Here is a 14,823-nt window from a genome sequence, read left to right on the forward strand (position 1 = left end):
TGGGAAGTTAAGGCAACCATTTCGGGCATAGAGTCCCTGGCGAGGGAATGTATCTCCGCCAGAGAAGCAGAGACTGCCTTAAGAGCCCACACTGCTGCAAAAGACGGGGAGAACGAGGCCCCTGCCGCCTCATATACAGATTTGGCCAGAAGGTCAACCTGGCGGTCAGTGGGATCCTTAAGTGAGGTGCCATCAGCCACAGATTCAACTGTCCGGGCTGAGATTCTAGACACCGGAGGATCTACCTTTGGTGAATGAGCCCAGTCCTTGACCACTTCTGGTGGAAAGGGAAAACGGTCATCAGAACTACGCTTTGGGAAGCGTTTGTCAGGACAGGCCCTGGGCTTGGTCACAGTGGCCTGAAAACTGGAGTGGTTAAAAAAAACATACTCCTTGCTCTCTTAGGTGAGGTAAACTGGTGTTTTTCTACCAGAGAGGCTTGTTCCTCTGACACTGGTGGATTGAGGTCCAGTACGGAATTAATGGACGCAATCAAATCACTTACATCCGCATCACCCTCAGATAGATCAATAGGGTACATAGAGGTAGCGTCCGAGCCCACAGTAAAGGCATCCTCCTCGCCCTGCACTTCAGCTCGTGAATCAGAGCCGTGGGACGAGGAAGGAGAAGAGTCCCTGCGTCTCTGTTTAGGAGGACGGGGTCCGGGAACAGATAAAAAATCCTCTGAGAGCTCTGCAGAGCGAGTCGGAGCAGCAGAAGCACCCTGAGAAGGGGGCTGATGCATGGTCAGCAGAGACCGGGACAGCTGTCCCATGGAGTCGGCAAAGGACTGGGAGATAGCTTTAGAAAACGATGCTACCCAAGCCGGGGGTTCAGCCACCGGGACTGGAGCAGCCGGAGGGACCCCTGAGGAGGCTCCAGGCTGAGGCACTACCATGTTAGAGCAGGCATCACAATGTGGATATGTGCTCGGTTCAGGCAGAATGAGCTGACATGCAGTGCAAATAGAGTAAAGCCTTGCAGCCTTGCTCCTAGTGAGAGACATGCTGCTGAGGTGGAGGTGCTGCAGTAAAGAATACACCCTTTCAGAATGACCCCCAGAGAGTGTATAATAAAGTCCACAACCAGAGGTTGTGGCTTACCAGACCGCTTTTGTGTGCCCTCCGGATTCCCAGCTTGGACCCCCAGACAGATGCAGTAGCTGCAGCAGCCAGCGCCGATCAGTGTGTAAACGCTGATAAAATGGCGCCGGAGTGAGGAGGGGGGGCGGGGTTGAGTCCAAGAGCGGGAACCGGAGGGCCAAGGAGAAATACAGAGGAGGGGAACATCTCAGAGAGGAGTGTCCTCCCCTCTGCTGAACGGCCGGTGGGCGGCGCCGCACTGTTCCCCTGCATGACTGACATGCAGGGGCAGTGAAATCGAAACTAGGCCGCATCTGAAGCCGGGACCTAGATTTTTCCATGCGGCCGACGAGCAGGCACCCTCGGCGCGGTTCTCAGGAAAAAAAACGGAGAACCGGCCGGAAATCACAACAAAGTGAAATAACACACTCTCCCCACAATAAATGTACAAGGGACCCCTGAATAACGTCTCAATACTTAGCTTATGAGACGCAGGGCCAGGTCCCTGGGGGGTGAGCGCTCCGTCCGGCAGGATCCTGAAAGGGCTGCGGATGGAGACCGGTCTCCTGCAAAGCAGTGAGAACCGTGATGGCTCCCACTTCAAGCCAGAGCCTCAGGGGATGGTGAAGGAGCGCGGCATGTGAAGGCTCCAGCCTTGTAAAATCAACCTTAACAGCACCGCCGACACAGTGGGGTGAGAAGGGACATGCCGGGAGTCCAGATTGGACCCGCTTTTCTTCCAAATCTTTGAAATCAAAAATCAGATGAGAATGCATGTGTGTGTGTGACCTCCTGAACACAAAGCATTGAACTGGTTAGATTTGTCATCCAGGGGGTGTATATGCTCGGAGGGAGGAGCTACACTTTTAGTGTAGTACTTTGTGTGTCCTCCGGAGGCAGAAGCTATACACCCATGGTCTGGGTCCATAAGGAACGAAGAAGAAAAATTGATTGAAAAGTCATTTCTGTCAGAATTCTGGCATAATTGCTTTGAAGAAACAAGGTCTAGGTGTCAAATCTCCTTTTGTAGGTGTCTCCAATCCTTTCAGGGTAGTTTGCCAGTAGTTCACATTCTCTAAAGCAATAATTTTATTAGATATTTTTTGTTAGTTTAAAAATTTGGTATTTAAGTGTGCGGCTGTAACTCTTTGTTTCTATTATTCAGACACACACACACACACACACACACACACACACACACACACACACCAGCCTGTCTGCTCTTCAGCTTTAGACTCATGCCAGCCTGTGTCCTGGTCAGTTCTTTTAGACTCCTAGATTTAAAAGACCTTTGGATACATCATGTCACATGACTTCATAAAAGGTCCTTAAACAATCAACCTTAGAATACAACTGATGGGGATCCTAAGAAACTGGGGTTCCTGAGAAATTGCACAGTTTAACTCCTCCCAACGCTGGCCCTGACTATAACTAGGGCTTATTTTTAGGGAAACAGGGTGTTCATGAACCCTCTGCAGGTCTTTGAGTTGCCTTCATAACAACATAGAGAAGGGACTAGAAACAAACAGCATAAGAAGCAGAAGCAAAGAAAATACAGCTGAAAAAAAAACCAGATCAAAAAGTCTAAAAATGTAAACACAAAATTAGTGCAGAGAGTACATAAGTAGATATCTCTTACTGGATAGAGCTGGAGGAAACACATCCTGAGGAACATCGGGATCTTCTTGTTTACAGTCCTGTGGGAGAAGAGGACGGGAACCTCTCTCTGGTGTTGTCCTCTTACTGGATAGACCTGGAGGAGACACATACAGGGACTGAATTCATTCCTTACATACAGATAATTATAGGCCATGTGTATTTAGTCCTGTCAATTACCTGGTGATGTGAGGGGCTGGGAATCCTCCATCATGCCGTCCTTGTACAGATCTTTGTGTCCTTCTAAATACTCCCACTCCTCCATGGAGAAATATACGGTGACGTCCTGACACCTTATAGGAACCTGACACATACAATGATACAGTCACCCCCGATCCCTTCATAGCGTTACTGTATAATGTCCCAGCATTCCCAGCAGTGTCACCTCTCCAGTCAGCAGCTCAATCATCTTGTAGGTGAGTTCTAGGATCTTCTGCTCATTGATGTCCTCATGTATCGGGGGGTGAGGTGGAGGCCCCATGATTGGGCTCAGGGGTCTTCCCCATCCCTCAGACACAGGGGCCTGACAGCACTCACTAGAGGTCTTCTTCACTACTGTGTAATCCTGGTTATGGAGAGACACAGTAATAAGTCTCACTCCAGACATTTCCAGAGTCCTCACCTCTCCAGTTCTGTCCATCTGTTATTCCCATAGATAAGAATGATGTAATGTGACGTCATCAGAATCTCTCACCTCTCCAGTAAGCCGGAAGAGGATCTCTAGGGTAAGGTGTAATATCCTGTGCGCCATCTTGTCCCTGTCCACATCCATCCTTGATGGGTCAATTAGGAGAATTCTCTTATATAGAAGATCTCCACTGAGAGGATCCGATATTGTAGGGAACTAAATGGGGAGAAGATGACGATGTGACACAGGGCCAGATTAAGGTTGGTGGGGGCCCCTGGGCAGAAAGTTTGGTGGGGGCCCAATAATGTTAACATTTTTAGCCATAACAGTACAGCACAAACTGTAGCATTAAGATATAAATACAGCACCTCAGTCTCACATTCCCCCTTCTCAGCATACTGTGCCCTCCATACTGTGCCCTCACACTGGCCACCATGCTGCCCCTTCTCTAAACTGCCTACCTCCTTCACTATATAGTTACTATACTATACCTCTGTCTCACATTCCCCCCTCTACAGCATACTGTGCCCTCCATACTGTGCCCTCACACTGGCCACCATGCTGCCCCTTTTCCATACTGCCTACCTCCTTCACTATATAGTCACTATACTATACCTCTGTCTCACATTCCCACTCCTCAGCATACTGTGCCCTCACACTAGCCACCATGCTGCCCCTTCTCTATACTGCCTGTCTCCTTCACGATCCAGTCACTATACTGCACCTCAGTCTTGCATTCCCCTCCTCAGCATACTGTGTCCTCCATACTGTGCCCTCACACTGGCCACCATACGGCCCCTTCTCTACACTGCACCTCAGTCTCACATTCCCCCTCCTCAGCATACTGTGTCCTCACACTGGCCACTATGCTGCCCCTTCTCTATACTGCCTACCTGCTTCATTATCCAGTCACTATACTGTACCTCCGTCTCACTTTCCCCCTTCTCAGCATACTGTGTCCTCCATACTGTGCTCTCACACTGGCCACCATATTGCTCCTTCTCTATACTGCCTACCTCCTTCACCATCCAGTCACTATACTATACCTCCGTCTCACATTCCCACTCCTCAGCATACTGTACCCTCACACTGGCCACCATACTGCCCCTTCTGTACACTGCACCTCAGTCTCTCATTCCCCCTCTTCAGCAAACTGTGCCCTCCATACTGTGCTCTCACACTGGCCACCATGCTGTCCCTTCTCTATACTGCCTATATCCTTCACTATCCAGTCACTCTACTGTACCTCCATCTCACATTCTCCCTCCTCAGCATACTGTACCCTCACACTGGCCACCATGCTGCCCCTACTCTATACTGCCTACCTCCTTCACTATCCAGTCACTACATGGTACCTCCATCTCACATTCCCCCTCCTCAGCATACTGTGCCCTCCATACTGTGACCTCACACTGGCCACCATGCTGCCCCTGCTCTTTACTGCTTATTCCCCCCACTACACAGTCTCTATACTATGCCCCTCACACTTTTCTTTTCCAATACTGTCCACTTACAATTTTCTCCCACCATACTGCTGCCTCACACTTTCCAATGGTGCCCCCCTGATTGCTGTGCAGGGGCAAATATGCCGCATGCCCCCCAAAGGTACACCCCTGTACAGTGTACAGGAGAATACATGACTGGTACACGCAGGGCCGGCTCCAGGTTTTTGTAGGTCCTGGGTGAAAGAGTCTCAGTGGGCCCCATCCACACATAGACATGCACAGATACATACACATACAGGCATACGTACACATATATATTTAAAGAGAAATTCACAAAAACACATATAAACAGACATAAATCTAGACACAGTCATATACACTGACATACATAGATAGAATAGTCCAGGGCGTTACAAAGACAGTTCCTGGTTTTGGGCTGCAGAAACTGAAATGAAGATTCTTGATCCAATAATATTAAGAAGCGGCTTTTACTTTACATGTATGGCTCGTGACACTTTTATAATATTCATCTGTTTGCTTGTTTTTGGGTTTTTTTTGTATGTTTGCAGGTTTTTAGCTTTCCAGATTTTTTTGTCTGATTTTTAAACTGCAATTTTTTTAAATATTTCCAAACTTTCTGCATAATAATGACACTGAAAAAGACGTGGGTGTGTGGGTAGACGAGAAAACCAACCAGTGCCAGGAAGCTGATGCCAAGGCAGATAACATAATAGGATGCAATGAACAAGTCACTGGTGCGGCCACACTTACAATATTCTGCACAATTTTGGGCTCCAGTGAATGAAGAGGACACAACTGAACTAGAGCGGGTGCAGAGAAGAGCCACCATTAGGCCATGTGCGCACATATGTGCGTTCTGCACCGCAGCGTAAAGTCACTGCTTGTGCGATTCAGAACGCAGCTGAAAAGCTGCGTTCTGAAAGTTTGGTGTCTGCAGATTTCCTGCAGAATTCGTGTGTTCTGGATGCTGCCTCTCCCATAGACAGAGTGGAGAAAGCATCCAGAACGCACAAAACAATTGACATGTTACTTTTTAGAACGCAGCGTTTTGACAGCATGCAAATCACTCTGTTCTAAAAAGCAATGTGCGGATGGAATTTGCACAATCTACATATTGTACTGTGGACGCAGGACGCATGCTTTTACGCTGCGGTGCAGAACGCAGCGTAAAAGCATGTATTTACGCAACGTGCGCAAAGGTCCTTAAAGGAATGGAAGGACTGCACTAGGAAGACAGGTTAGCAAGCTTGGGGTTATTCATTTTGGAAACACAAAGGCTACGGGGCGATTTTATTACAATGTACAAGTATATCAGACGCATTACTGAGATGTTTCTAATGAGCTTTTTACAACTGAGGCCTGCAATGATGACAAGGAGGTTCAGTCATAATCACAGATGGGGATTCTCTACTGTAAGAGCAGTGAGAATATGGAACTCTTCGACACATGATGTGATAAATGTTGATAGACTACAAAAAATTCAAGGCGGGCTTGGATGCCTTCCGTAAAAAGTATATTATGGCAGGTTATCAGGACTAGATTTTGTGATGGGACATTGATCCAGGGAACTAGTCTGATATTTTAGAGTCATGAAGGAATTATGCCCTTTGTAAAGGTATTCACACCCCCGGAACGTTTCCACTTATTTTAGCGTCATACCCACAAATCTATATGCATTTTGTGATTTTATGTGATATACAAGCATTAAGTAACAAGTATTTGTGAAGTGTAAAGTAAATGATAGATGTTCTTCTAAATATTTAAAAATATAAATCTGAATATTGTGACGTGCATTTGTATCCAGTCCCTTGTAGTATGATGCCCTTGAGTGACCAATTGCCTCCAGAAGTCGCATAATTAGTAAATTGAGTCACCTGTATCATTTATTCTCAGTATAACTACAGCTGTTTTGTGAAGGTTTCACAAGTTTTGTTTCAGAACATTAGGGATCAAATAGCATCTTTAAAACCAAGGAACCCACCAGACAGGTCAGGGATAAAGTTGTGGAGATAAGTAAAGCAGGGCTCAGTTATAAAAAAAAATAGCCAAAGCTCTGAACATCTCACTAAGCACTTTTCAATCCATCATCCAAAAATAGCAGGAGTATAGTGTGGAGACACGAGGGTCAATGGGTACGGTCGTCCGCTGGCCTGGCTGTCTTCAGAAAGACCACTCTGACCAGGGCTCATCCCACTGAACGCCCGCACTTCTTCCTTGTGGTCAGGACACTACTCAGACAACACAGAGTGAGGGAACCACACCTTAGTAGGACGTTACTGGTTTACCAACAGGAAAAATCATATTGTACATTTCCAGAAAGATCACAAGATGGTACAAGCGACAGAGTCTCTCCCATCCGTTGGCTCGCGAGAGATTAAAATCTTTGCGACTTCGGGGCTTCCTGGGCTAACTATCCCAGTCAGCAGCGCCTCGCTTTTGATGAGCACCCACTGAGAGGAGATAGCGGCAAGGTTACAAAGATGACTGAGCACAGCAAGATATGTAGCCAGGCAACTGAATTGTCCTCACCTGGGTTCTCCAGGCACAATTGTGGGCTCAGCATTGAGCAGTGAAGCAGATCTGTGATCTTCCAGCTAAAAATGTGGATTTTAGGCGGAAGTCCTGCAAAATGAATGTGGAAAGAGGAGCAAAGTCCTTTTTATACCCCTCAGTTCTCATTTCAGAGTACTGTATCTTACAGGATTGGTGGGAGATGGCTGTTCTCTCATTGGTTCAATTAAATTCGACTGCATAATATTCCTCTAATTGACATTGTCAAACAGGCTGAGGCAATCAACATTTAACACACAATATGGCTCTGGTCAGTCTGACATGAAACAAGGGCTAACTTCTCTTGATTTGCCAATCAAAGGCACAATATGTCTGGCCTAATTAAGAACAGTTCACCCCTCACACAAATCTCCAGATACTTGTTTGTCACATATAGCACAACTGCAAAACTACAAACACATGGCCGTCCACCTAAACTGACATCCCAAGCAAGAAGAGCACTATTATAGAGAAGCAGCCAAGAGGCCCGTGGAAAAGCAGGAGCGATCCAGAGCTCATGGGGAGAATCTGTCCACAGGACAACTATAAGTCATAAACTCCACAAATTTGGCCTTTATGGAAGAGTGGACATTTTTAAAAGCAAAACATAAGAATTGAAAATTTCTTCACAGACGCCTTCTTCCAATTTACCTGAGATAGAGCTGTTTTATAGAGTAGAAAGGGCAAAAATGTCACCTGTAGATGTGCAAAGCTGGTAGACACATCCCCCAAGAGACTGGCAGCAGCAATTGCAGTGAAAGGAGGTCCTGCAAAGTATTCACTCAGGGGGATGAATACTAATGCACATCACAATTTTCAGAGTTATATTTCTTAAAATGTTTAGAAATCCCTGTATAATTTCCTTTATACTTTACAAGAATAAACTTACTACTTTGTGCTGTTATCACATAAAACTCCAATAAAATCCATTTGTTTGTGGCTGTAATGTGAAAAAATGTGGAAAAGTTCACCGGGTGTGAATAGTTTTTCAAGGAACGGTATGTCTAACTTCAACCTAAAAACTAGGAAATTTTGTCAGAAATGTTCTCCAGTCCACACCCGAGATATTTTATGTAGACCAAATATTTTGGTGCAAACTTGTCGCCATTTAGGAAAACATGAGGCTTTTTGCACTAAAAAGTCACAAACACAGGTCAAAGGAAAAATTACAAAGCCTTTCTATTGTGCGCAAAACTCATTATCTACTTGGACCAATATGAAGAATTTGGAACAAAAAAACATTAATTAATACAAGAAGATAAAAAAAGTGACTTAGAAAACACCACAATTGATGAGTTGGATATACAGTTAGGTCCAGAAATATTTGGACAGTGACACAGTTTTCGCGAGTTGGGCTCTGCATGCCACCACATTGGATTTGAAATGAAACCTCTACAACAGAATTCAAGTGCAGATTGTAACGTTTAATTTGAAGGTTTGAACAAAAATATATGATAGAAATTGTAGGAATTGTACACATTTCTTTACAAACACTCCACATTTTAGGAGGTCAAAAGTAATTGGACAAATAAACCAAACCCAAACAAAATGTTTTTATTTTCAATATTTTGTTGCGAATCCTTTGGAGGCAATCACTGCCTTAAGTCTGGAACCCATGGACATCACCAAACGCTGGGTTTCCTCCTTCTTAATGCTTTGCCAGGCCTTTACAGCCGCAGCCTTCAGGTCTTGCTTGTTTGTGGGTCTTTCCGTCTTAAGTCTGGATTTGAGCAAGTGAAATGCATGCTCAATTGGGTTAAGATCTGGTGATTGACTTGGCCATTGCAGAAAGTTCCACTTTTTTGCACTCATGAACTCCTGGGTAGCTTTGGCTGTATGCTTGGGGTCATTGTCCATCTGTACTATGAAGCGCCGTCCGATCAACTTTGCGGCATTTGGCTGAATCTGGGCTGAAAGTATATCCCGGTACACTTCAGAATTCATCCGGCTACTCTTGTCTGCTGTTATGTCATCAATAAACACAAGTGACCCAGTGCCATTGAAAGCCATGCATGCCCATGCCATCACGTTGCCTCCACCATGTTTTACAGAGGATGTGGTGTGCCTTGGATCATGTGCCGTTCCCTTTCTTCTCCAAACTTTTTTCTTCCCATCATTCTGGTACAGGTTGATCTTTGTCTCATCTGTCCATAGAATACTTTTCCAGAACTGAGCTGGCTTCATGAGGTGTTTTTCAGCAAATTTAACTCTGGCCTGTCTATTTTTGCAATTGAGGAATGGTTTGCATCTAGATGTGAACCCTTTGTATTTACTTTCATGGAGTCTTCTCTTTACTGTTGACTTAGAGACAGATACACCTACTTCACTGAGAGTGTTCTGGACTTCAGTTGATGTTGTGAACGGGTTCTTCTTCACCAAAGAAAGTATGCGGCGATCATCCACCACTGTTGTCATCCGTGGACGCCCAGGCCTTTTTGAGTTCCCAAGCTCACCAGTCAATTCCTTTTTTCTCAGAATGTACCCGACTGTTGATTTTGCTACTCCAAGCATGTCTGCTATCTCTCTGATGGATTTTTTCTTTTTTTTCAGCCTCAGGATGTTCTGCTTCACCTCAATTGAGAGTTCCTTAGACTGCATGTTGTCTGGTCACAGCAACAACTTCCAAATGCAAAACCACACACCTGTAATCAACCCCAGACCTTTTAACTACTTCATAGAATACAGGTTAACGAGGGAGACGCCTTCAGAGTTAATTGCAGCCCTTAGAGTCCCTTGTCCAATTACTTTTGGTCCCTTGAAAAAGAGGAGGCTATGCATTACAGAGCTATGATTCCTAAACCCTTTCTCCGATTTGGATGTGAAAACTCTCATATTGCAGCTGGGAGTGTGCACTTTCAGCCCATATTATATATATAATTGTATTTCTGAACATGTTTTTGTAAACAGCTAAAATAACAAAACTTGTGTCACTGTCCAATTATTTCTGGACCTAACTGTAAGTTTTGTGGTGCGGAGCCCGTTATACCGGCAGACGGGATGTGACCGGAGGCAGAAATATTCAGGGAAGGGAAAGATTTTACACTTTGTAGATAAATCCTCTCTTCCCGGGATGTAACGGCCTCTAATGCCGGGATCACACGGCCGGATAAAGAATCATCACAGCTTCATCCAGAAAACTAGGACAAGTCTTTTCTTATTTGTCATCCATATACAATCCGGTATTTACAGCCGCTATTAATCATTTACAAGACCATTTACAGCTTCCTCCATTACAGAACTGCAATGTACCCGTAACACAATGTCTGCTGTATGGTGGAGCTGGTGGGAATCTGATGGTTTGTGCAGACACAGACCTGAATGGACGAGTCTCCTCCGATTTACGGACGGCACTAGAGGATGCTGGGATTATTCTCACACGCAGATTCAGTCAGTGAGAAAGAAAATCCCCATCTGCACCGCCACATCCAATAACAATGGTCTGAGGACGAGACGTTGTGTTATTTTATGGACAGCACTGAAAATACAGTAGTGTGAGCGAGAACTAAAAGGAATCATCAAAGCTCTTATCTCTCCTAATCCTGCCATCTCCACCGCTCTCATTACACAAGTATAAGGCTATGTGTGCACGTTGTGTATTTACATGCAGTTACGCTGCGATCTGCACCGCAGCGTAACTGCATGCGTCCTGCGTCCCCAGCATAATCTATGAAGATTATGCAGGAGCCGTGCGCACGTGGCGTATTAGAGAGCAGCGCTTCGGCTGCTGCCCAAAGCGCGCGTTCTAAGAAGTGACATGTCACTTCTTTTGTGCGTATTGGTTGTAATGTCGGTCTCTCTCTCTCTGTCTGTCGATCTCTGTGTCTCCCTGTCGGTCGGTCTCTCTCTCTCTGTCGGTCTATCCCTCTCCCCCCTCTCTCATACTCACCGATCAGCTGCACGGCTGTCCCATTGCTCCGGCGGCTTCTCCTGCTTTTGAATATGCCGGCCGTCCATTATTCAATCTCGTATTCCCTGCTTTCCCTGCCCACCGGCGCCTATGATTGGTTGCAGTCAGACACGCCCCCATGCTGAGTGACAGCTGTCTCACTGCAACCAATCACAGCCGCCGGTGGGCGAGTCTATGTAGTGCACTAAAATAAATAAATAAATAATTAAAAAAAAACGGCGTGCGGTCCCCCCCCATTTTAATACCAGCCAGGGTAAAGCCACACGGCTGAAGGCTGGTATTCTCAGGATGGGGAGCCCCACGTTAAGGGGCGCCCCCCAGCCTAAAAATATCAGCCAGCAGCCGCCCGGAATTGCTGCATGGATTAGATGCGACAGTCCCGGGACTGTACCCGGCTCATCCAGAACTGCCCTGGTGCGGTGGCAATCTGGGTAATAAGGAGTTAATGGCAGCAGCCCATAGCTGCCACTAAGTCCTAGTTATTCGTTGTAGGCGTCTATGAGACACCCCCAATGATTAACCTTTTGAAAGTAAATAAACACATACACCCGAAAAATCCTTTATTTGAAATAAAAGACAAAAAACACCCTCTTTCACCACTTTATTAAAATCCCCAAATACCCCTCCAGGTACGGCGTAATCCACGAGGTCCCGCGACACATCCAGCTCTGCTACATGAAGCGGACAGGAGCGGCAGTACAACACCGCCGCTCCTGTCCGCTCCATGTAGAAACTGAAGTGAGTCGCGCTTTCAGCGGGGACGTCACTCAGGTAATGCCGGTGTGTGTGCGGTGATGATGAGGGCTGTAGTGTCAGGATGTGTGCGGGGATGTCGGAGGTAATGTCGGGATGTGTGCAGGGATGTAGGCGGTAATGTCATGATGTGTGCGGGGATGTCGGAGGTAATGTCAGGATGTGTGCGGGGATGTCGGAGGTAATGTCGGGATCTGTGCGGGGATGTAGGTGGTAATGTCGAGATGTGTGCGGTGATGTGGGCGGTAATGTCGGGATGTGTGCGGTGATGTTGGCGGTAATGTTGGGATGTGTGCGGGGACGTCATTCAGGTTACCCGCGGCCACAGGTCTCAGGTAACCTGAGTGACGGCACTGGTGATCGCGTGGCTCACTGCAGTCACTCAGATTTGCGGTCACAGGTGAGTCCTTCACGTGTGACCGCAAATCAAGCCGCGGCCCACAGACAGAGCTGCGCGATCACAATGAAGTCGGGTGAAATTCACCCGGGTTCATTCTGATTGCGCGGCTGTCTCCCGCAGCCATCCATGTGCTCTTTTTGACATTCCAGTCCCAGTCGGCTGTGCTGCAAGTCTATGGGGATGCAGCAGAGCCGAGTGGGACCGCACTGTCAAAAATGTGCGCTCTGGATGCTTTTCCCATGGCAGAGCAAGCATCCAGAACGCATCAATTCTGCAGGAATGTGCGCACGTTGCGTTCTGCTGAATGCGTCTCAGAACGCAGCTTTTCGGCTGCGTTCTGAGATGCACATGCAGTGACTATTTTACGCTGCGTAATAGAACGCAACGTGCACACATAGCCTAACACATATAATACTGGAGGATAAAACAAGACTGAGCACAAGACCTTCACAGCCGTCTACACATCATAGGGAGATTTCATGGCACCTTCTCTCATTCTACCTGATGATCCTGAGGAACATCGGGATCTTCTTGTTTACAGTCCTGTGGGAGAAGAGGACGGGGACATCTCTCTGGTGTTGTCCTCTTACTGGATAGAACTGGAGGAAACACATACAGGGACTGAATTCATTCCTTACATACAGATAATTATAGGCCGTGTGTATTTAGTCCTGTCTATTACCTGGCGATGTGAGGGGCTGGGGATTCTCCATCATGACGTCCTTGTACAGATCTTTGTGTCCTTCTAAATACTCCCACTCCTCCATGGAGAAATAGACGGTGACGTCCTGACTCCTTATAGGAACCTGACACATACAATGATACCGTCACCCCCGATCCCTTCATAGCGTTACTGTATAATGTCCCAGCATTCCCAGCAGTGTCACCTCTCCAGTCAGCAGCTCAATCATCTTGTAGGTCAGTTCTAGGATCTTCTGGTCATTGATGTCCTCATGTATCGGGGGGTGAGGTGGAGGCCCCGTGATTGGGCTCAGGGGTCTTCCCCATCCCTCAGACACAGGGGCCTGACAGCGCTCACTAGAGGTCTTCTTCACTACTGTGTAATCCTGGTTATGGAGAGACACAGTAATAAATCTCACTCCAGACATTTCCAGAGTCCTCACCTCTCCAGTTCTGTCCATCTGTTATTCCCATAGATAAGAATGATGTAATGTGACGTCATCAGAATCTCTCACCTCTCCAGTAAGCCGGAAGAGGATCTCTAGGGTGAGGTGTAATATCCTCTCCGCCATCTTGTCCCTGTCCATATCCATCCTTCACGGGGCAATCAGGAGAATTCTCTTCTATAGAAGATCTCCACTGAGAGGATCCGATATTATAAGGACCTGAATGGGGAGAAGATGACGATGTAACATCATAAAGAATCCGCTGTAATAATACAATTACTGGAGATAATAAGGGGAAACATATAATGAGTAGTAATAATAATAATAAACATATAAAACATATAACATTCTGGGGGAACATTATACTGTGTGGGGAGAAAGGGTCCGAGGACTGAGGGCAGAATGGGGCCGAGGACCGCTGTCAGAAAGGAACCGGGGACTGAGGGCAGAAAGGGGCCAAGGACCGAGGGCAGAAAGGGATCGAGGACAGAAAGGGGCCGGGGACGGAGGGCAGAAAGGGGCCGGGGACCGAGGGCAGAAAGGGGCCGGGGACCGAGGGCAGAAAGGGGCCGGGGACCGAGGGCAGAAAGGGGCCGGGGACCGAGGGCAGAAAGGGGCCGGGGACCGAGGGCAGAAAGGGGCCGAGGACCGAGGACAGAAAGGGACGAGAACTGAGGGCAGAAAGGGGCCGAGGACCTAGGGCAGAAAGGGGCTGAGGACTGAGGGCAGAAAGGGTCGAGGACTGAGGGCAGAAATGGGTCGAGGACTGAGGGCAGAAAGGGGCCGAGGACGAGGGCAGAAAGGGGCCGAGGACTGAGGGCAGAAAGGGGCCGAGGACTGAGGGCAGAAAGGGGCCGAGGACTGAGGGCAGAAAGGGGCCGAGGACTGAGGGCAGAAAGGGGCCGAGGACTGAGGGCAGAAAGGGGCCGAGGACTGAGGGCAGAAAGGGGCCGAGGACTGAGGGCAGAAAGGGGCCGAGGACTGAGGGCAGAAAGGGGCCGAGGACTGAGGGCAGAAAGGGGCGAGGACTGAGGGCAGAAAGGGGCCGAGGACTGAGGGCAGAAAGGGGCGAGGACTGAGGGCAGAAAGGGGCCGAGGACTGAGGGCAGACGGGTTTCCTCACTTCCGGCCTCTCATAGTTGGGGCGTTTGTATCTATCAGAGGAAAAGGAACAAAAACCTCACGATTCATAGAAATCAGCGAGAGAAAAACTCCAAGAAAGTCTCAAAGCTGAAGGGGTTAATGCCGCCTGCC

General features: G+C 47.5%; 1 protein-coding gene across 1 annotated transcript; it reads right to left on the reverse strand.

Moving 5' to 3' along the window:
• Window positions 1-2,686: 2,686 nt before the first annotated feature.
• Window positions 2,687-13,551, reverse strand: LOC142259184 (uncharacterized). Its single transcript, XM_075331684.1, has 7 exons — window positions 13,330-13,551; window positions 13,125-13,248; window positions 12,944-13,041; window positions 3,433-3,582; window positions 3,124-3,303; window positions 2,919-3,042; window positions 2,687-2,835 (listed from the first exon to the last, which is right to left on the reverse strand). The coding sequence occupies exons 1-7, from the start codon at window positions 13,549-13,551 to the stop codon at window positions 2,687-2,689; spliced, it is 1,047 nt and encodes a 348-aa protein (XP_075187799.1).
• Window positions 13,552-14,823: the final 1,272 nt, after the last annotated feature.

This window comes from Anomaloglossus baeobatrachus (genome assembly GCF_048569485.1).
Source record: "Anomaloglossus baeobatrachus isolate aAnoBae1 chromosome 5 unlocalized genomic scaffold, aAnoBae1.hap1 SUPER_5_unloc_3, whole genome shotgun sequence".
Classification (NCBI taxonomy): domain Eukaryota; kingdom Metazoa; phylum Chordata; class Amphibia; order Anura; family Aromobatidae; genus Anomaloglossus; species Anomaloglossus baeobatrachus.

What these genes read in the sequence shown, in the direction of transcription:
- LOC142259184 (XM_075331684.1), bottom strand. Translation starts at nt 13,551, where the DNA reads ATGTCTGGAGTGAGATTTATTACTGTGTCTCTCCATAACCAGGATTAC. An exon ending in TCTTCCGGCTTACTGGAGAG is followed by an intron (nt 3,304 to 3,432) that starts GTGAGAGATTCT and finishes CTCCATAACCAG; the next exon opens with GATTACACAGTAGTGAAGAA. An exon ending in TTGAGCTGCTGACTGGAGAG is followed by an intron (nt 3,043 to 3,123) that starts GTGACACTGCTG and finishes TGTATGTGTCAG; the next exon opens with GTTCCTATAAGGTGTCAGGA.